The sequence below is a fragment of the Manis javanica genome, chromosome 16 (genome assembly GCF_040802235.1).
Source record: "Manis javanica isolate MJ-LG chromosome 16, MJ_LKY, whole genome shotgun sequence".
NCBI lineage: Eukaryota > Metazoa > Chordata > Mammalia > Pholidota > Manidae > Manis > Manis javanica.
In genome coordinates this window covers 8132489-8153907 of record NC_133171.1, presented here as the reverse complement: position 1 = coordinate 8153907, position 21419 = coordinate 8132489, and the positions used below count along the sequence as shown (strand labels likewise).

General features: G+C 42.8%; 1 protein-coding gene across 2 annotated transcripts in view; it reads right to left on the bottom strand.

The window, feature by feature from the left end:
• F13A1 (coagulation factor XIII A chain) overlaps positions 1-21419 on the bottom strand; it is a 157374-nt gene that overhangs the window by 24759 nt on the left and 111196 nt on the right. For both annotated transcript variants that reach the window (XM_036998363.2, XM_073225174.1), the window contains exons 9-11: positions 14787-14890; positions 13337-13425; positions 5622-5775 (exon numbers count right to left, since the gene is read on the bottom strand). In XM_036998363.2, coding sequence (XP_036854258.2) covers positions 5622-5775; positions 13337-13425; positions 14787-14890 — 347 coding nt within the window. The remainder of the gene's footprint in view (positions 1-5621; positions 5776-13336; positions 13426-14786; positions 14891-21419) is intronic.

Sequence of the window (21419 nt, the reverse complement as noted above, 5' to 3'; positions counted from 1 at the left end):
TTTGAGATATGTGTGCTGCTTTCAGGAAAACATCTTATGCAGGGTTTCCAATGTGGTGGTGGTGGAGAGGAAGACAGGGAGAGGAGGAGAAGGGGTGGGCTCTAGAAGAAAAAAACTTGCTTTGTGCAGGTGAGCAAGTGAGGAATACAGGTACAAGGGAGGCCTGACAGCTTGTTGTTCCCAACTCCAAGCTGGGCTAACATTCCCTACAGAACATGGGACAAAATGCTTGGCCCTAGGGGGGTCAGGGCTTGAACAGGTGTGCAGGGATCATCAATTTTCTTTGCCATTCTGCTGCCTCTGGGTGTATCATAGTGTGTGTGGAAGACAGGCGAATTCTTTGGCTTGTAAAAGCTAGGCATGGAATGGCTAGCAAAAAAAATCATTTTGAAATAAAAAAGCTGGCTTTCATAATCACACTAGTTTTAAGATATTGTCTTCTACTTTGCTTAGTTAATATGAAATGTGATGGAAATGAAGAGGCCAATTAATAATAATAACTATCACTGAGAGCTCATTGTGGCTGGTGTTGTGGTAAGAGTATGTTGTGCATTATCTCACTGAATCTCCAGAACAACTCTACAGGGAAGGTCCTGTTCTCACAGTTTCCTTGTTTGTGAAAGAAAGGGTGTCTACAGCACAGGGTTATTCAGTGGATTGGAGGTTGTCCATGCATAAGAATTGGAACCTACTAGTACTTTGCAAAGATGGAGAAAATTCCAGCAGGTGCGGCAAACAAACGTGAAGGTGCAATTTGTGTGTCTGTATATTAACAATTTCTCTGATTGTCAAGACTGCAAGGATGTGCCCAAAACAATAGGTCTAGGGCAACCCCTGGTGAGAGCATGTGTTTACAAATCAATAGGAGGGAGGTAATAATAAAGGGAAGGGAGGGGTTATGACAAGGAAAACTGAAATATTTTAGCAGAAAGCATCTGGGGAATAGCTCCGTAAGAAAGAGAGCATTAATGATTATCACTTTGGACGGGCACCAAATATGCATTTAGGGAAAATGCAGGAGGCTAACACCAGCAGCAGGAATGTGGTCTGGGAGTCGCCCCCTTGAGGGAGAGAGGCTGACCTGCCCAGGTGAGAGGAAGCCCTGGGGCAGCTATGAGACTGTAGTGCCTGCTGTGGATGGAGGAACCTCTAGCTTCCTCCTGGGGAGCAGCTTCCCTAGAGCAGGAGCTGCCAGGCAGAGGCAGCTGGGGATGCTACGGGAAGTGCAGACCCAGAGGAGAAGCAAGCACGCGGGGATTCCCAGAGCTCTGCAGAATTCTTGTCTCTCTGCAGTTGAGCTTTATGCTCAGACGTCTTACATAATTCAGGGCGATGAATTTAGTGCTGTGGGAGAATGCTCTATAGCCAGATTATATTTTCTAAGCTTCCGCTGTGGCCTCCAGCAGTAAGGTCAAAACATCTTTCCCTTGACTAGGATGTAATGGAAGTGCCCTTTCAGTCTGATGAGGCCTCTGCTCACTGTTTGGGTCTTAGTGTAAATACCACCTTCCCAGAGTGCCACACCTGCTCCCCCACCTTACCCTGCGTGATGTGTTCCTAATCCTAACTTCTCATCTCACACTAACACATCACCTGGCTTTCTTTCCTTTTCCCAGTACTTGTTGCTGTGTGACATTATTTCCTGAGCTAGAATGCAAACACCGTGTCTCCAGGGCCTATGGCCCAGCCTGGCCCAAGGGCTCTGAAGGCTCAAGGTTTGTAGAAGCACTTTGCTTTCATCCAGAGACAAGATTCTTATCTTTATAATAGGTACTAAAGAGACCAGTTTAGGCCATTGATGTTCAAGTCAGCTCACCTGTGCAAGTGCCTCCTGACTTACTCTTAGATTTTCAGGCTAGTCAAGCCCCTAAAATGTCCCTGCACTGTGCTAGGCTCAGATTAGCAGCTCAGTCCTTCCCACATGGGTCTCAGGACAAGGGAGAGGGATCAGACTTGTATTCATCACAGACACTCGGTCAGGTGTTTGCATGTTGGTGCCTGGGACATGGGAGAGACTCAGCACCTTCTGGGGGCAGGGAAGGCCTCTCGGAGCATTTTTTCCCTCCACAGGGAGTAGCCATGGAGATAGAGGGAGAAAATGAATTTGAACCACCAAAGGGGCATCTAGGTGCTCTGGGGCTTGAATGATTCTCAAGTTGCCAGATCTGGGTGGATTGTGGATCTCTTCACTGGGGTAGGGAGCATAGGGAAATAGATCTGGGGTGGAGAGAAAGTGAGAGAAGGCAGAGTTTGAGGAGGGTCAGTTCAGGTTTCTAGGGGAGATTTTGGTGAATGTAGAGGTGAAAAGTCGAGGCTGGCGACACTGACTTGGGAATGATCAGTGTGTATGTGAACTAACCCCAGCTATGTAGAAAGAACAGAACGTGGGTGGGGATGAGGACCAAGGGCTGATGCCTGGAATGAAGTAACATTCAGAGGGACTGAAGAAAGGGGAGCTTGGAGTTGCAGAAGGCAATAGAAAAAAGTGGTAGTTCAGGATGGAACCAAGGAGAAAGCTGTATCATAAGAAGGAAGAGAGACTCTTAAGAATTGGAAGAGAGCAATAGCATCAAAAGATGTGGAGGATCAGGCAAGCTGAGGTCTGCAAAACATTTATTCCATGTGGCAATCAGGTGGTCTCAACCTTGAGAAGAGCTTCAAGGACATTCTGGTATCACAGCTCAGGTATGATAGGTGAGGAATAAAGGGGAAGGCACAGGACAGGATGCCAAGGGAGGGCAGCTCTTTAAAGACGCCTGGCTGAGGAGGCAAGGAGGGAGAAAGAATGGGCCATGTCTGGTGGAGGCTATATTATTGAAAAAGAGTTTTGCGATTGTTTTTAACACATGACGCTTGAGCCTGCTTACATGTGAATGGAACGGAGCTGATGGAGGAGAGATTTACAAGAGTGACAGAGCGAATACTGGGTGGAGCCAAGAGGAAATGGGACCCAGTCACCACCATAAAAGAAGACATATGGCCACAAAAGTTTTAAGAATTCTGGTTTTCAAGATTTTATAGTCTCATCTTTTATTTTGAAAAAAGATATGACATTAACATTAAGCTTTAGTCCCTCAAAGTGAACAACATTCTTTCTACAATTTAATTAAAATAGCTAATTCCTAAAAATGGAAGTAATTTTCTTTTCTATGTTTTTACTCCCCTCACATTCTCGTGGCCACATTCAGCATTTGTGGGTCAAAAAAAAAATGATACAACAGATTCAATAATGAGAATCAGGGTGGCAAATGCATGACCATGGATGGTGGGGGTCTCTGCTGGGAGCCAAGGGAGACATCGATCATTACTTGCTCTTCCCCACAACATCGGGGTGCAGTCTCTAAACAGCACACCCACGTGCTCATTCCCAAAGTTAGAATTTGAAATTCACATGCCATCCTTGATTAGGAGGCAAATTATCCACCTGGAATCAAACTCCAGCCCAGAAGAAGCAGGATAGAGTATCTCTTAAACTGTCTGAGATTTAGGGGTTCTTCTGCTTTGACCAGACCCTACAACCTCCGCCAGCCTGGGCCTGGCCCTCCTGCCAGGCTCTGGAGGTATGGGCCTCACGAGTCTTCCTCATTCAGAGTTGGCACGTTTAATTTGATTGAGCCTGGTGTCCACTCTGGCCAAGGCCCTGACTCCTCTTTCTTGGACCGCTTTGGGGTCCTTCTTTGGTGACAGCTTGGCCTTCGCTGCCACCTCTGCAGATGACAGCTAATGGGAATGGCACTTGGCTGTGTAGTTTCCACAAGACAGCCGGCAGCTTGGACAGCTACCTGTAGGCATGGCTCTTATTCCCCACACTGTCCGCTCAGGACTGTTTCCACACTGGGAGAGTTTATCCACAAACCCTGTCCTCCCGTCTTTTCCTGAAGAACTCCCTCCCCGTGATCCTCCTAGTCAATGTCTGTTTCCCCTTCCGTCTCAGAGAGCCCTGAGTCTGGCCCGGGAGCCCTCTCTCTGTGTCCACCCTGGTTCGGGGCGCCTGCCATGCAGCTTGCTGAGGGGCTGCCTCCCCCTCCCCTCTCCAGCTGGCTGGGAAGGCAAGGCTGAGCGTATCTCCATCCTGAGCAGGACTGGGAATAGAGTGAGTGGGAATAGAGCAAGTTGCTGAATGGATGAAGGAATAATGGCTGAATGTTACAGCTAGTTTCTTTTACTCCTTCTTTTTCCTTTCCAAACCTTTGCCTATAATTCTGTAATGAGAGGTCATTACTTGTTTGTTTTGTTTTATTGTATTTATGGTGCCTCTTTTTCTCTCTTTGCAGGAAAAAGCCAAAAAGAAAAAAAAATCTTTTGTATTTCTATTGTGCAGTGGATGATAAACAACAAAAGTGAAGAATGAACCATTTCAGAAATAGAGCAAAAAATCACTAATTCAGAGAACAAAAATCCTGAATTTCTAATTACCATGCACAAGAGTTCTCAATTCAGCAAGCTTTCTCTTTATAGTGCAAATTGATTTTGTAAATAAGAACAGAGGGAATGTCTAAAACATTGAAAACAAATTCTGCACTCCTTAGCACTTCAGGAATACTGATGAATATTTACGTATATTATATGCTAGTTACTCATCATTTTTACCCATTTACTAAAATAAATGCCATTCCTAAAAACCTCTGCTGGTGGACTCATTTGTAAAATGTACTCTATGTTCCCCATCAAGACACCCAAGGTCCTCTACCATCTGTCCACTTCTAAGCTTTGTTTCCAGCCACTGGGCCCTCAACCTTACATTTTAGTCATGTCTCCAGGGCCCTAAACACACAATTTACTTTCCACCTTCATGCCTTTGATCACTTTCCTACTTCCTGGAGACCCCTTTCTATATTTCTTTAGCCACAGTCTGTGACATCTCTTACACAGCTTCACGTTTTCTGAATCTCTTGGCTGGACCAAGTATCCTTCTTTCTTTGTTCCCAAGGGCCCCTCTGCGTAATGATCCTATCACTTGGCCTGGAACAGAAACTGGGTCCTGCTCACTGAGGGAATCCCTGGCACTAAACCCAATTCCAGGCATTGAGTAGGTACTCAGTACTTACTGAGATGGAATTGAACTCAAAGCTCCATTGGAACCATTCTACACAATAAAAGTTAACAACACCATCCTAACAGTATTTTACAGTTGAATAGGCCTTCAACCTAATTGGGCTGAATGAGTGAGATTGCACTGTCCTATTAATATTTTATCATCTACCTCAAGGGATTTACATGATGATTCAATGGAACAATGCATGTGAAAACAGTTTGTAAAGTACTAAACAAATGTGAATAGCTATTCAAATTTCTATTATTGAACTAAAATATATTAGTTATATAATGTTTCCTAATATTTCCAATAAGGTTCTTTCATATTTTTGTGAACTAGGATGTGCCCTATATTCTATTAAAATAGACGACTTGAAGCCAAATCATTTTTATAAGCCATGTAAGGAGAATTCTGCTCAAAGCAAAATCACAATGAAAAATAGTGGGTGTGATATGTCTTTCACTCATGAGAAGTTATACCAAATGCTGCAAATGCCAGTACATTCTCTGGGACACATGTCAGTAACGGAGGGTGAGTACTAAATGGACTTGGGCAAAGAAATCTTCACTTGATTGCAACAAATTACCTTCTTGGAATTTGTAGGTATCAGTAATATCATTTATGCCATCTCCTCCAATTTGTTTGGTCACAATTAATTTCCCGATATGGGTAGCATCAACAGTTTCAACCACATGAGTGCCATCTTTCTTAGCTGTAATGTAAACAAGGTCACTGTTGACCTAAAAATAAAAGAGGAGAACATTAGCTACCACCAAATATCCTTGCCACCAAAATCTCTCTCAGTGGTCATCATGAATCCCTCAAGTTGACATTTATTTCTTCAGCACCTTGTTTTTTTAGGGTTAAACTTGTTTTAAAATAGTATGAAGAGGAATCTGGTTTAATCATCAGGTATTTTATTTTATTTTTTTTATTGAAGTATAGTTGACAGGCAATATTATTTAATTTCAATGATTTGACAATTATATACATTATAGAATTAAAAATTAAAAACAGAACTACCATGTGACACAGTAATTCTCCCTTTGGGTATTTACCTAAAGAAAACAAAACACTAATTCCAAAGGATATACACACCCCTATGTTTATTGCAGTATTATTTCTAGTAGTCAAGATAGGAAAGCAACTTAAGTGTCTGTTGATAGATGAATGGATAAAGAAGATGTTGTATAGTGGTATATCCCTACACACACACACACACATACACACACACACACACACACACACACACACACACAGTGGAATATTATTCAGCAATAAAAAAGAATGAAGTCTTGCCATTCACAACAACATGGATGGACGTATTTCTGCCTTTTATTGTTTTTATTTGTTTGTTTTGTTTTTAGACTCCACATGTAAACCTGCTACTTGCAGCCAAAAGCATTTTAATTGAAAAATAATATTAGAATATCCAGGAGAAATTTAGGCAATTTTCTGGTGGTTCAACAACTAAACTATGATATTTGTAGGACCTGGAAATAGCATATTGGGTGTAAATTTGTGCCTTAGAGTTCATTCCCCCAGAGTCCCTTATTATATTCTTCATAATCACTTTCTCAGGATTCAATTTATTAGCATGGAAGCAGGTAGGAAACCTGAATTGAACTGACCTATTGGCTGCTCCAGATGAAAACAGTCCCTGATGTATTGACTAAATGTTTTCCAAGCCTCAGTTCCCTCCTTTCTTGAGTAAGGTAATCATAGCTCCTTCCTCGGGGTGGTTGGAAGCATGAACTGGAATAAATGTCTGCAAACTACTTATCATAGTAGCAGGCATAGAGCAAACACTCAATGAATGTTAGAAACAATGGTAATAATAATAATAAATGAATAGAATTGCCAGATACTTTTCAAGGTGCTGGAATCCTAGTGATGAACAAAATAGATCTGATCACCACCCCAATAGGGTTTACACTGCTAAGGGAGATTTTATGCATCAGAATCACCTGGGGAGCTTTAAAAGACAAAGGCTATTCAAGGAGGTCTTGGTGAACTAATATTATTTTAAAAAAGGTCTTAACTAATTCTACTGGACATCCAGGTCTGAAAACCCCTGCAATAAAATACAATAAGTATCTTTCAGAGGAACATCACGATGCCATGGGCGCCTCCGGGGTCAGGTGAGGGGATGGCTAGGAAGTAACAGCAGGTTGAAAACCTGGAAGGTGCATTGGAGTTAGTGGACTAAAGGATCTCACTGGAAGTGTTCTTATAGACAAGCCAAGCAACAAAGAACTCGCTAAATAATACATGGAAATTTTTGGAGGTGAAGGATATGTGTAGTTCCTTCGTTGTCTGCTGGCATCACAGACATGTGCATATGTCCAAACCCACCAAGATGTATATGTTAAATGTGTGCAATTTTCATATGTCATGCCCCAATAAAGCTAAAAAACATAAAGCAAAAAAAAAAAAAGAGACAATGGAAGAGAATTCTGCTCAAAGCAAAACCGCAATGAAAAATAGTGGGGGTGATTTGTCTTTCACTCATGATAATTTATACCTGCTGTAACAGTTGTGCAGAAGCTATTTGAGAGACGTACTAGATTAGCTGTAGAAACCTGGGTTCTCATCTTGGATGTGTAGTTTTGGAAAGTGCCCTTAATCTTGCTGGGCTTCAGTTCTTCTATAAAATGAAAATAATTATACCTGTTCTGCCAATTTCATAGAGACATTTTAATAAGATAGGATGGAGATAGGATCTATAGGAGCATGACTTGTAAACTTTAAAACCAAGTAAAAATGTAATTGTCATTACTAGGTAATGGGAAAAGTAGATGATAGATTCTTAACTTAGAAAGAGAGTAACTTTTCTCTACCTTCTCATAAAGTGCTCTGAATTCATAAATGATCTCTAATAAACAGAATGTTAGTAACCGCCATGTATTGAATATGCATAATGTTTCAGGATTAGGAATATTTAAACATTATTTAACCTTCATAGCAACAATCCTATGAGGTTTGTATTATTCCTGTTTTACAGATGAGGACACCAAGACTCGGAAGGGCAAGCACCATGTGTGGTCACTAGCTGGGAGCTGGTGGAGAAAAGTGCAAATCCAGCGCTGGCCACAGCCTGCCCCCTGACCTTCACCCAGGGCCAGCCCACAGCCTGCCCCCTGACCTTCACCCAGGGCCAGCCCATAGCCTGCCCCCTGACCTTCACCCAGGCTGGCCCACAGCCCCCGCCCCTGACCTTCACACATGCCGCCTCTTCTAAGTCACCCCACTGGATAGCAGGCACCACCTTAAGGTGTTTATATAGTTCTATTCTTGTGGCTCAGTGGTTCCATGCTTGGGCCTCAGATTTCTAAGGAGATAAATGGTGGCCCTACTCCTCAGCAGAGTAACCTGCACTTGGTGGCACTAGCCATATGATGTGAAATCAGGAATCAGAACAGAAGATGACAGAGTAGACACCTAAGGAATATTTGTCATTTTGGAAAAAAAAAAAGTTAAAATTTAAATGAGCTTCCTGAGAATTTCAGCTTTCCCTCTGGAGGAGGCCATGCAGGCACAAACAAATCCCTCCTCCACTCAGAAATTATAGCAACAGTAATGATCAATACCCTCTTAATATCAGCCCTTCCGACAGCCTACAGTTTTCCAGGGAGACAAGGCTAAATAAGAAAGAGGTTAAATCCTTGTCTCCTTGTACATAGCTTAGGAAATCTATGTACTAAAATCTCAGGCCGGCCCATCACTGTCCCTGTGCAGAGAGGAGAAGCACACATACAAAGTGGCTTTTGCGTAAGTGTGTTAGATGGTTGGGGTGGAGGGAAAGGGTTCTTTCGAGTTAACATCAGCAAGCTGTCCTTGTGGTCTCAGCCGCTAGTGTGGTGGTTCTCCATCCTGACTGCACATCAGAGTTGCTGAGGGGTTTTAAAAAGTACCAGTTAGAATCCCCCAAGCAAGACTAATTACATGTATACAGCAGAACAGTTTTAAGTGCAGGGGAAGAAATATTGGACCAAGGCTGTGTGACTCTGGCTAAATTACTGGATGTCTCTGAGCCTGAGTTTAATAATACCATTTGTGCAGGGCTGGGAGGTAGATCCATTACTACCAGAAACAGCCCTATGTTTAAGGCCAATTTATTTTCAGTGGAAAGTGCTCTTCTGAGGGCATATGGAAGCCGTAGACCCCCACGTGGCCCAGGAGCCTGTCTGGCACAATTGCCATGCATCCACCCAGTGCCTGCCCCTCCTCCAGCCTGCATTGGCTGGCTACCCTGCCAGGGCCCCATGCATACTCTTGCTGCTTCCCATGCGCCTCGTCTCCCACCAGGCCCACCAGTGCTTGGGGGTGTCATCGGGCCCTAACACTCTGAGATACTCTTCTTAGCAGTGTACTCTGCCCCAGCTTTTGTTTGCTTGATGCATTCATTCATGCCATCATTCATTCATTCAACAAGTATTTATTCATGAGTAGTGCCAGAACTTGCTTTCAATGTTGAGGATCCAGCAGATCCTACCTTTGTGGGGCTTATATTCTAGAAGGGAGAGAAATAATAACACTAAGGAAGGGTGGCATAAGAGCAGCAGGGCAGGAAGTGATGTCTTAGGTGGGGGTGGGGGGTGGGAGGGCCTCTTTGAGGGGAACCTGAGCAAAGATTGTCATGTAGAGAGGGCAGACATACACAGGCAGGAGGATGGGGTCGGGGGGAGCTTTCCCAGCCAGAGGAAAAATACATGCAAAGACTTGGAAAAAAGAGCTTATTTGGATGTTTCTAGAAAGCAGGAGGGTCAGTCAGTATGGCTGGAGGGAGGGATAAGTAAGGCATGGGGTAGAAGGAAAGCCAGGGGCCAGATCCCATAGAGTCTGTGAAGACTTATGCTGAGTTTCATTGTTTTTCAATGAGTATTTTTTGATGCATGATATTTTCTGGCAAGATGTAATAGGAAAGTTAGGAGGAAAAACCAAGGTGATTCCAAGGTTTTTGTGTCTTATCCCAATTAATACACAAATTATTTTAGATCAGAATAGAAGATGCCAAAAAATGGGCTAACAAGTGGTAGTAAAATAACCAACCTGGAATTGAGGATGAAGAATCTGCAAAGAAACATGTGCCCAGTTTGTATACAGAGAACTGCTGGCTCAGAGCTGGGGAAGGCATAGCGTCTGGAGCAGTGGAGTGGTTACTGCGGGCCTGAAGTTGCTAGCTCAGTGCCAGGGAGGGAAGGCAGGAGTGTGTGTGTGTGTGTGAGTGTGAGTTTGGGGTGCAGTGGTGTAAAGGGGACAGCAGAACAATCAGAACAAACTAAGGTAGAAGAGAAGCAGCAAGTCCTGCGTGAGCTGGGGACTCAGAAGACGCCTCCACATGCTTGGACCTGCTCTGCCTTCTGATCGGCCCTTTGGGAGCCCCCGGCTACCGCATGCTGGGGAGACAAAGGGCAGATGGGTCTCCAGAGTGGAGGCACTCGCTGGAGCACTGAGGGCACGGGAAGGGAGAGGGTAGACAAAGAAGCCTCAAGCCCTGGGAGAAACCTAGAAATGTGAAGGGTAAATTTCCAAAATGGAGAAGAGTGAAAGGGACAGAGATAGGATGCTTTCCCTCTTATGTGGGGTTTTGCTTTCATGAAAGGAGACCAAGGCCCCGAGGAGAATAATAATGACGTGATGTTTGATCCGGCCCGGAAGTGAGTAAGCAATGACCAAAAAAGGCAGCACGCCAGAAGGCCGGAACAGGAAACTCCGGCAGACGCATCTGGGCTGGTGAGAGGCAAGCTTGTGCAGCAAGATGGGAATGAAAGGTGAGGATGCAGCTAAGCCTGAGTCATGGAGACGCTCGTTCAAGTTGAATATGACGCCTCCCATGGGGTCCTACTTTAGGCTACCTTGAGGAAAGATTCCTCATACCCTCTTCGACAGCTCAAACATCTCTTATAAATGGCTCAGCCCGGGAGCTCAGCCCATGCCAAAGCAACAAATTGTACGCTCTGCCAGACAAGTCTGTGGCGGGTGCGAGAGAAGTAATTATAATCTGCAAATCCTGATGACATTCATAACACCCCGATCTATATTTAATAATAGCAAAAAGTGTTTGCATTAATAGCTATTAGGCAATTCACTCTCGGAGGGAGGTTTCTCCCTCCCTCTTTCTTTGCAGTAATAAAATATAATAAAAATATAAAAGCAAGGCTTTCTGAATTTTAGAGTGATTTCCCATTAAGAGATTCTCATAGTGTCATAAACTATCAGATAGCAGCTGAGGAGGTTTGGATAAATCTTCAAATCCTAAAGTGAAGTCAAGGGACTAAACCTGCAAATGTGAAATTCCTGTTTTTTCCAAGGCTTCTAGAAAATGTAACAGTAGGTAAGTGGAAGAAGTACTATTGTTTTTGTGTATTTCAATTTCTGATTTTATTGCCTAAAAATTTTATTCTATTTTACTTCCTAAACATTCCCCAATCCTGCCTCCTCCTTCCCCACAGGCTGCCATTTGTCTAGTTGGGGATTTACCCAGGGTGTATGTAGTTTTCCTTCTGTGTCTCACCATCTCTGCGTGGAGAAATGACTAAGCCTTCTAGCTGGTCTCCCCACCTTAGCATCCCCATCAGGTCTGCGCTCCAAAGGCTCATGTCTCTGCCCTCTGGGACTCTCTTGTTGACGGGATGACGTGCCCATTTCTCAGGGCGTAAAGCCCCCACGTCGAGTTCCTGCAGTCTGCATTTTTGACACTTCCTCTTTGCCCCCTGATGTATCACTTTTCATGAACCTGTATAACATTTAATTGCCCCCATTCACCATTTGGATGCTCAAATTGTCCCCTCTGCCTAAAATTCTTTCCTCCCTCTGGATTCTTTCTTATCCCTTCTGCTTGAATAACTACTAATCATCCCTCAAGACTCAGTTCAGGCACCAATTCCTCCAGGGAGCATCTGTGACCCTTCCCCCAGTGCTCCTACAATACACTGCTCACCTCACTGTGGCTATCATGTGGGTGTCTTTGTTGTGTGTACAGACGCCACCCTCCTTCCCTAGACAGGGTCTTAGGCTCTTTGCTGTCTTACTTCATTCTGTTTCCGACTCATATGTCTCGATAAACAAATCTGCATGTATCAACGCAGATCACTCTGCCTACATTGTTCATCTGACAATTTAGTTCTACCTCATCTCTTGTATTAGTGTTATTTAACTTTTGATGTGTGTATGTATTGCCACCTCCACCAAGAATCACGTTCCTTAATGACATAGGCTTCTGCATTTCCCATAGCAAAGTGTCTGACACATACTAATAATAGCTGTTTACTCGTAGTAGAGCAGTAGTAGAGTGTGGTGGTTCCTGTGAGCCCAGGTACCTGCCTGGCTTTAAATCTTAGCAGTACTGTTTATTAGTTAAGCAAATGTGGAAAGGTCATTTAACCACTCTTTGCCTCAATTTTCTATAAAGTGGGAAGAGTGATAATACCCATTTTAAAGAGTTGCTAAGAGTATCAAATGGTAGGCAAAGTGATTACATAGAAAGAGCTCAATACATGATAGACATTATTTTAGTGTATTTATTGGTGAAACTATACTCTGGGTAAATCCTGCCCCTTGGGCTCTCATACATTTCTCTGCCCTCCCAGCAGCCTCCCAGCCTCGTCCTTCACCTGACACCTCTCACATTTGGCTGGTGTTTTAGGGCGCCCCTGGGACAATTCTTTAACTGCCTCCTTTTGCTTCCAGCCCTGGTCAGTTCTTCCAGAATTTCAGACCCTTCACCAAAGTGTTCCCATCAACTCATTTAAGTGCTTCATTCCAGACCTCGTTTTCTCTCCTCCCTGTTGGAATAGCTCAGCTCTCCTTCCCAAGGGGTAGAGGTGAGTCTGGAGTGGCAGGAAATGGGCTGCAGTTCCCAAACTAAGACCTTGGCTGGGGTGTGTTTGGATTTTGTTTTACCTGAATTGCTGGGCTAGTCCCAGAGTGAAGTCGTATACTCGGAAATTTCAGTTCATGAACTGTCGCCATCAATTTTTAGTTGAGTGATTCATTTAGTCACTTAATTTCTCAGAAGCTATTGGTACCTACTTCATGGGTACAGCACTAAGCTAAGCTTAGTGAAACAGTTGCTTTTCAGGGAGAAAATCTCAAAACATCAAGGAAAGAAAAATGTTAAGTAACAACTGCATTTACAATTAAGAGCCTGGAGGCTGGAAGGATGTCTAGTTGACGTTGTAAGCGTGACGGATACGCCATGTACCTGGTAAATTGAGAAGTACAGCAACCCAGTATCTTATTCTTTTAAGTGTTAAGAGGTTGCAGGGGAAGCAGCTCTTTCTCCAGCTTTCCACTTACCTCTGCAAACACATAGGGTGCATCAAACTGGAAGCAAACGTGGCCATGTTTGATGGCTTGAACAGAGGCTGGACCACACCGATACATCCCTGCATCACACAGAAGAGAGAGATTATGAGTCTGGTATCTTCTGTGCTGTCCAGATAAGGACAGCTAAGTAGCAGTAAGTATGGCTCTGTAGAGACAAGTGTTCCTCAACCTCACCTTGAAATAGCCCCAAAGCTTTCCTGGGCCACAGAGAATGAACGACCAACATGTGTAATCAAGAGGTTTTTGTTGGAAATGCCCCCTCAGATTAAAATTCGAAGCCTTGGGAAGAACGTAGGGCATGACTATTCCTGAGTGTATCCTTCCACCTATGAACGTATACTCAGGTGTATCTGTGCCAAGCTGTTGGTTTAACATAAGATTTATCCTTTCACAGCCAATGTCTGGGATGTCGGAAATGGAGACGTGCCTTCAGCGGATGCATTGTTGCATGCTTGTTTTGATTTTTGTTTTTGGACACAAAGGGCATATAAGTTTAACTGGATAACTTAAACATTGACCACACACATTCACCAATGCCCAGCATACATTCAGGAGGTCAGTAGACCCATCTTTACTTTTATAAAGCCCTTTAAATTTTTACCAGTTATCTCTAACTAGTAAGAGATTAACTGCCATTAGTCACCTCTGAAGTCTCCACATGATACACAATCCAGAACACTAGGACGTGTAGAAACTTCCTCCCTTAAAATCCAGTGTTAGAATAAGATTCTTTGATGAATGTGTAATGAATGTTTATTATATTTGTCTATATACATACACCAAAACCTCATATCAATACCTGAGGAAATAAACAGAATGGTCTGACTTTTACCACCATATTAAAGAGACATGGAGACTTAGAATGTGATTTTATAAAAATTTGGAGGAAGTCATAGCTGCTGCTGGTCCCTCAGCATCGTTGGCAAGATGGACGACAATACCCATGTACTCAAATTTTGAAAGAAATCACACACACACAAAATCAGGTTCTGGGAAAACAGTAGTTAGTTTAAAGGACGATCTGTAATTATTTTCTGAGTTCTTTACTTTCCTTACTGTCTTATATGTTATCATCGAGTGTCAGGGAGGGCTGAAGTACATTTTATAGCCTAGTAAAAGTGCTTACACAGGTATTTTTTTTTCCCTTGTCTCTAAGTCTGCTTATCAAAGCAAGAGTGGATGACTTACATATGTTAAGTTTTACATTCTTTTTCTAAAGTTATAAAATAATCATGGTAAAGACGATCATTGAAATTAAATTAAACCTGACTGGAAGGTAGTGAATACTGTACGCGAGCCCAGGAAGCACACTGCTGCTGTTGTTTGCTGATGAGAGTATTTCCCACACATCAAATGTAGTCATAAAAGCAAAGAAAAGATCTCAGGGAAACAATTTTCCCAAGGGAGGATGGAGTTTTACCGTCACTATTTTCCTGGGGGGTGCTGTCCACAGCTTGCCAACCTCCAAATCCAACAGGAAGGTCAGACCTCTTCATCCAGGCTTCATTCCAGCAGTGGTAGTTCCTTAAGAAACAACAGTGAGATGAAACTTCCCATCATATTCAATGCTCCAATAAATCCAAAAGTGACCCCAAATCCTGTGAATATGCTCTCTATAGGTTGTTGGACTGGATTAAAGTACATTGAGGACTCGAGGGATAGTCTGGACTTGAATTTGTTGTTGAGATCCATTTCCGATGCCAGGGGGGCACTCAGGTGGCAGGACATTGCTCTGGGTCTGCTAATATCAGCTTCAAGGCCACCCAGAGATATTCTAATCAGTGCATTAAACAGTTTTGATATTAATTATTCTTTGCAGCATAATGAAACAGAACTTACTACATGCTAACGAAGTAGGGAAGAAAAATTAATTGAAACCAAAATACATGTATCTCTGGATTTCTTTTATATTTATATTTATGTATACTAGATTTATAAAAAGCACATCTCTTGCAATAAGCAATATAATGCTTGTATTTATGGGCTTAGATTATTGCCATAACATTAACTCCTGACTACAATTGTTTATAATTTGTGGCAAATTTCCATTTGGTGTTCAATGAGAAGAAAAGGGTGTCGGGGAGAATGTCTTTTTACCCTTTAGCAAAGGCACCAACCCACGAGCTGAGAGCCATGCAAAACTTGTCAGGACTTTGCACATGACCCTTGAGTCAAGAGCGTGGAATTAAATGTCATCAAGAATTGTATTATTATGTCCTTGGAAAGACTTGAAATTATATGACAGTACAGAAACAAATGAGAGCACATTAACCTGTCCACATTATAGAAAATATTCATATAGTAATAACGATTTAATGGTGGGGTGAGGTAGTTACAGCAGTCTTTGTTTATAACACTGATTAATTTCAGATCCAACTACTATCCATCCTTTCCCTAAATGACCTTCATGTCAGTAATTTGTGCATGTTCCCATCTCTCTCTGAATTCAGCTCATCATTGATGGGCTCAGTTCAGAGGTATTCATTTCACTATGTACCCATTACATACCAGGCACCATGCTAGGTATGGAAACTCAGTAATGATCAAGACATAAGTTTTTGCCCATAAAGCCCCTCCCAATTTAGGAGGAACGTCAAACAGGCAAACTAATTGTTAAAACATTTCAGAGGTTTACTGTGAGGTTTAAACAAGATGATACATGTAAAGCACTTAGAAGAGGGCCTGGCATGTGATAAGTGCTCCAAAATGGTAACTGTCAGACTTTTAAAAATAATTAATTGAAGTGATGCATGTTACAGTGGAGATTAATTTGGGGTGCAATGGGATCTCAGTGGGGAAATTCTCAGGGCATTGAGGATATTTAGCTGAGTTCTGGAATATAAATGGGGGTTTAGTAGGTCAACAAAAGGACTAGGAACAACTTTGTGGGGGCTGCTTATTGTGAGTGAAGGGTAGCACATCTGCATATTTGGGTGCATGGGAGAAAAGTGATGGCAGATGAGGGTGGGCAGTGAATTACAAGACCAATACCCATATAACTTATTATGTGCCAGGCACTCTCCTAGAATTTTTATGTACATTAACATGAGTTCCTAGCACCCTCTGAGAAAGCTACCATTGTTATTATCTGTACTTTGTAAGGGAGGGAAATGAAGCACAGAGAGGTTAAGAATCTTGCCTGAGGTCACACAGCCAATTAGTGATGGAGCTCTAGGGTCCATGCTCTTACACACTGATCTATGCTATAGATTGTGAGATCCGCTTATCCCAATTAAACACCTGAGCTTTATTCTCGGGCAAGTTAAATTTGCAAATCTGTATTTTTGGAAGGTGAGTGGAAAGGCAAGATGGAGACTGAGCAGAGTTATCACCACGGAGAGGGAGAGGAGCCATCGGGAGGTCTGAGTGACAGGCTTGGGGAGGTGTGAGGGAACTGGATGAGCTGAGGAAGACTTTCCCATCTCCAGGGAGCATGGTGGCTCCATTTACATTTACCAAGATTGAATGGAGGAGAAAGAGAAGAAAGTTTGTGTTGGGGGTGGATGTGGGGTGGGTAACAGGTTCAATTTTGGATGTGATGAACTCATGTGCCTGTGAGAAATTCAGGAGGTGAAACCCGAGAGGGAGCTTTATATGCATCTGTGACGTTTGGGTTGTGGTGAAGAATTTACTGGAGTCCTTACCGGTGAGGGAGGGGAGTCGGGGCAAAAGCCAGGGGAGCAGTGAATGGGAAGGGGGAAGAGGCAGTGGGGATTTCTCCCCTGAATGTGATCTAGGTTGTGATGGAAAGAAGAGGAAATAGGGCAATGGCCAGACAGTCGTACAAAGCAGGGAGAGTTGATGTGATTATTTTCATGTTAGGAGAGATGGTTTTGCTTATGAAGGAAGAGTAGAGTTAGAGCGGACATAGAGAGACAATAAAGAGACAGATGGAGCGGAAGAGGCTCAAATCCCCAAGCGGATGAAGTCAGGGGCAGGCCCACGGGCGGGTGTGGAAGCGAGGGCTGTCTGCAGGGGTGTGGGGTGCAGATGTAGATCACAAGTTGTGAAGGGGTTGGGGCAGGAATGGGAGGTTGGTTCCCACCTGGGGGCCTGTATCTGGCTCTGAGGCCGGAGGGACCTGAGTATGAAGCGATGACTGCTGCCCTCCCTTTGGAACAGTGATGGTTGCATCATCAAGCTGAGAGACCCAGGAAAACCAGCAATGGAACAGCTGAGGCCCCAAATGGACCCAGTACACGACTCAGGGTGTTTAGCAACCCTGGCTTTCCCCGTTACACCACCACCCTAGATTGATAAGCCCTAGAACTTCTTTATTTAAATCTAAATATCGGCAAGGTTAGCCTTGAACAAGATAAACAAGCTTTGCATTTTGGATATCAAAGACTTTTCTTTGAGGTTAGTATTTCTTTTCAAATGACTAGGAGATGAGGAAAGGTTTCTTTTCTCTCACTATGGCATCAAATTAGGTACTTTATTCACTTTCACCTGAGACCAATCTATGTATTTCAGGTGGAATTGTTTAATAAGAGGGTCAGAGACTTGTAGGCAATGGGTGAGGTGGACAGACCTCACCATGTGCTACCCACCTCACCCCACTGTCTGCAAGTTCCAGTGGGCTTGGGGCTTAGTCAACAATGGCTGGGCTCCCAGATTGGCCGTGAACAAAGGGAGAGGGTGCTACTCTGGCGCTTTCTCTGGGGATTTTTTTCCCATCATTCCATTCTCCCTGCTCAGGAAAGGCCAGGGAAAGTGTGTCTTGAGTTACCCATGCCACAAGGGTATTTCTGGGTACACGTGCTTGTCATTTCTATCTCAAGTTCCCACATGAAAAGGGACTAATATTTACACATGTCTGAATTCCATTTACCTGCTTTCCAGTTTGGGAACTATAAATGTTTCCTAAAAGGTTATTTCTTAATTTCGAAGCTTCTTTATCTGGATCCATAAAAGTCTCTGTTCTCATTGCACAGTTTCACCATGCATATGTGGGGTGAAATGGATTCACTTTTGGGGCTCTGTCTTATTCACTATCACACAGCCAGCACTAGAACTGACCCTTGGGAGGTGCTCACAAAGTACTGGTTGATTGAAAGGGGGAACTTCTCCTAGCAGGGCAGGTGTAATTAAACCTTTGTTTGTTGGTTTTTAAGATTCATGGTTTATATTCTCTCAGAGCCTTTATTTGAAACCTGACTTCCCACTATACCATCACCAGGTACAAAAAGTGTCCCTTTCAAGTTAAAAATTATAAACCTTCAAAATGATCTAGTTTCCTCTTACTAAAGAATCAGTGTAGAAATTAAAATAAAGCCTCCCTTTCATTTACTGTTATTTAATCAAGTTGAAAATAACATTTTAGGGGGATAATTATGAAGTTGACAAGTGAAGAACACATCTTTGCTTTATGTTATTTCCTGTATGCTTTCTGCAGTGACAGCCAGTGATTCCTAGAACTCTTTTCAAGGATACTAATAATTCAGCAGTACTGGCACAAAGGACCCAGAAAATTTTCACCAAAGGCAGAGCCTCACAAGAAAAATAGCTCCATGCCTTGCTGGAGGACCCTTAAAGGGACATCTGGCATTTAGCTCATCCTTGGACTCAGTACACCCCCTTTCTTGGAATTTGCATACAGGAAATAATCATTCAAATTCAAAGCCAAGTACAGAAAAATGTTCATCCTTTCATTCTTTGTAAGGAAAAAAAATCAGCAACAGCCTATCCAAAATGTGGTTAATTATTTTGAAACATGAAGTACAATACTATTCAGACATAAAAACAGATCTATATTTATTAAGCAGGAAAGATGTATGCATATAATTTTAAAAAATCATATTACAGAACACTATATATAGTATAGCAGTTCATTGTGTATATATGTGTGTGTGTGTGAAAGTCAGAATTTTAAATTACCCCCAGCTTTGTACAATTCTTTCCCCTTGATGAAATCTATGAATAGGGTGGGATATCACTCCTGTGATTATGTTAATCTACATGGCAAAGAGCATTTTGCAGGTTTAATGACAATCAATCTGTTGACTTTGAGTTGATTTTAAGGGGAGGTATCCAGGTGGGCCTGACCTAATCAAGTGAGCTATTTTAATCTGGGTCTGGTTGTTGGAGACAGAGCAAGCCAGAGGTTTGAAGCAGCAGAGACATTCTCCTGCTGGTCTCAGAGAAGATGAAGCTTTCATGAGTTCTGCAGCTGCAAGGAACGGAATTCTTCCAAGAACGTGAATGATCTCAGAAGAGAGTTTTGAGCATCAGATGTGACCACAGTTCCAGCTAACACTTTGATTGCCACCGTGAGACTCTGAGCAGAGGACCCAGTTAACCTGTGCCCAAACTTCTGACCCACAGAAACTGTTTGATAATATATTTGTGTTGTTTTAAGCTGCTAAGTGTTTGGTAATTTGTTATGCAGCAATAAAAAATGAATACAATATACAAACAGACATATTAAAGAATGCCTAACAAAATATTGAAATTGTTCTGAGTAGTTGGAAAGTATAACTCTAACTTTTGTAATTTTTCTGCAATATTTAATATTTTTATAATAAACGTGTACTGGTTTTTCCCCCAAAAAGGACTATTAGAAGGACTATTTTTGGTTACAAGAAGGTAGAGAGCGCACTGTTCAAAATCTTCCCTGGTTCTAACAGCTGGGTAAGGGGTCACATCCAGAGTTGCAAGAGCCCATGGGATGGTGGAGAAGTAGACAGAGAACGCAGCGGAGACCGAGATGGGCTTCAGGGCTCTGTGTGCTGTATGTTCAAGGAAAATGAAGTGGGTAATTCAAGCAAGGAGTCCTTTACTGCTTTTAACTTGGCTAATTGCTTAAATACTCCACAGGGTCATCTCAGTTACAATACATCCAAAAAGGTTTCACAGAAAAAGAGCCCCTAAAAGGAAAGAAAGTGATATGGGCTCATAACTTGTTTCTGCAGCTATTTTAGAGCTGAAGGGACAGCACAAATAAGATCAAGAGAAAGCCCTGGAGGAGATGTCTTTGACCAACTTCAAATGTAAATTCAGGGTTTGAATCTTTTATTTTAAAAATGGCAGAGAGTAGAAAAAAGGCACTCATCTATCTTGCAAATTATTTTTGTATTTGGAGCAGACTAATGCAACCTCATCTCTCTGGCTCTGCCGATATACTCCTAATACAGGCAATGACATTGGTGACAAAAACGACAGCACACCTTGCTAAGCTCTGGTCATTCCAGAGGTGGGGGTTCGGGTGGGGAGGGAGCTGCTGGAAAGGAGTGGGACAGGCTGGCGGAATCTGACGCTTGTCTAATGACTTCCAAAGACGAAACGAAAGCCCACGCCAATAAAAACCTTGTCATCTAGGAAAGGTAATGAAGCAAGACAACAAAAAAAGAATTCTTAAGAGGAAAAGACGTGTGCTGGAGGAATCTTTTATGGAGCTGGGAGCACCGCATTAGTTCAGAATGCAGCTGTTTGTTGGCAGTAACTGAGTGCCGCAACCGGGAAGGGGCGTTTAGAGTGTCTGGGGTCATGTCTGTCAAAGGTGAGAGGTCCAGCCAGGTAGAGAACAGGCCAGTCCCCACTGTAGGAACCAATTACCCACAAAGACAAAAGAGAAGTAGCGAAGGTATTTTTGTTTATCCTGTGCAGAAAGAGGCCCTACAATGTTCATTGAGAAGCTGCAGTTTCAACGGTCTGCTGTAGCCTAGGAGAGCCCAACACCGGGATTGAAGGTGAAGGGTGGGCTGGGGGATGTGCTGTAACTCCCGAATCGAAACTGGAAACTGTATTTGTAGGAGGAGTGATAATCAAAATAATTAATAACTGCTCAGACAGAGACATGAACCAATTGGAAATTGCAACCAATCAGAAAGGGCACTCACTCTAATCGCCAGTATGGACATATTGGAGCATACCGGATAAAAGCCAGCCCAGATATATTGAATCACATATACAGAATGAAAGTACTTAACATGTTTGTTTCCATTTACAATGTTTTCTGGGAGTGTCTTCCCTTAGTCCTGAGAGGACAGACTTTCTCCTCTCTTCTTAAGCTTCCTGGGACTGATTTCTTGAATACTTATTAAAAGAATTTTAT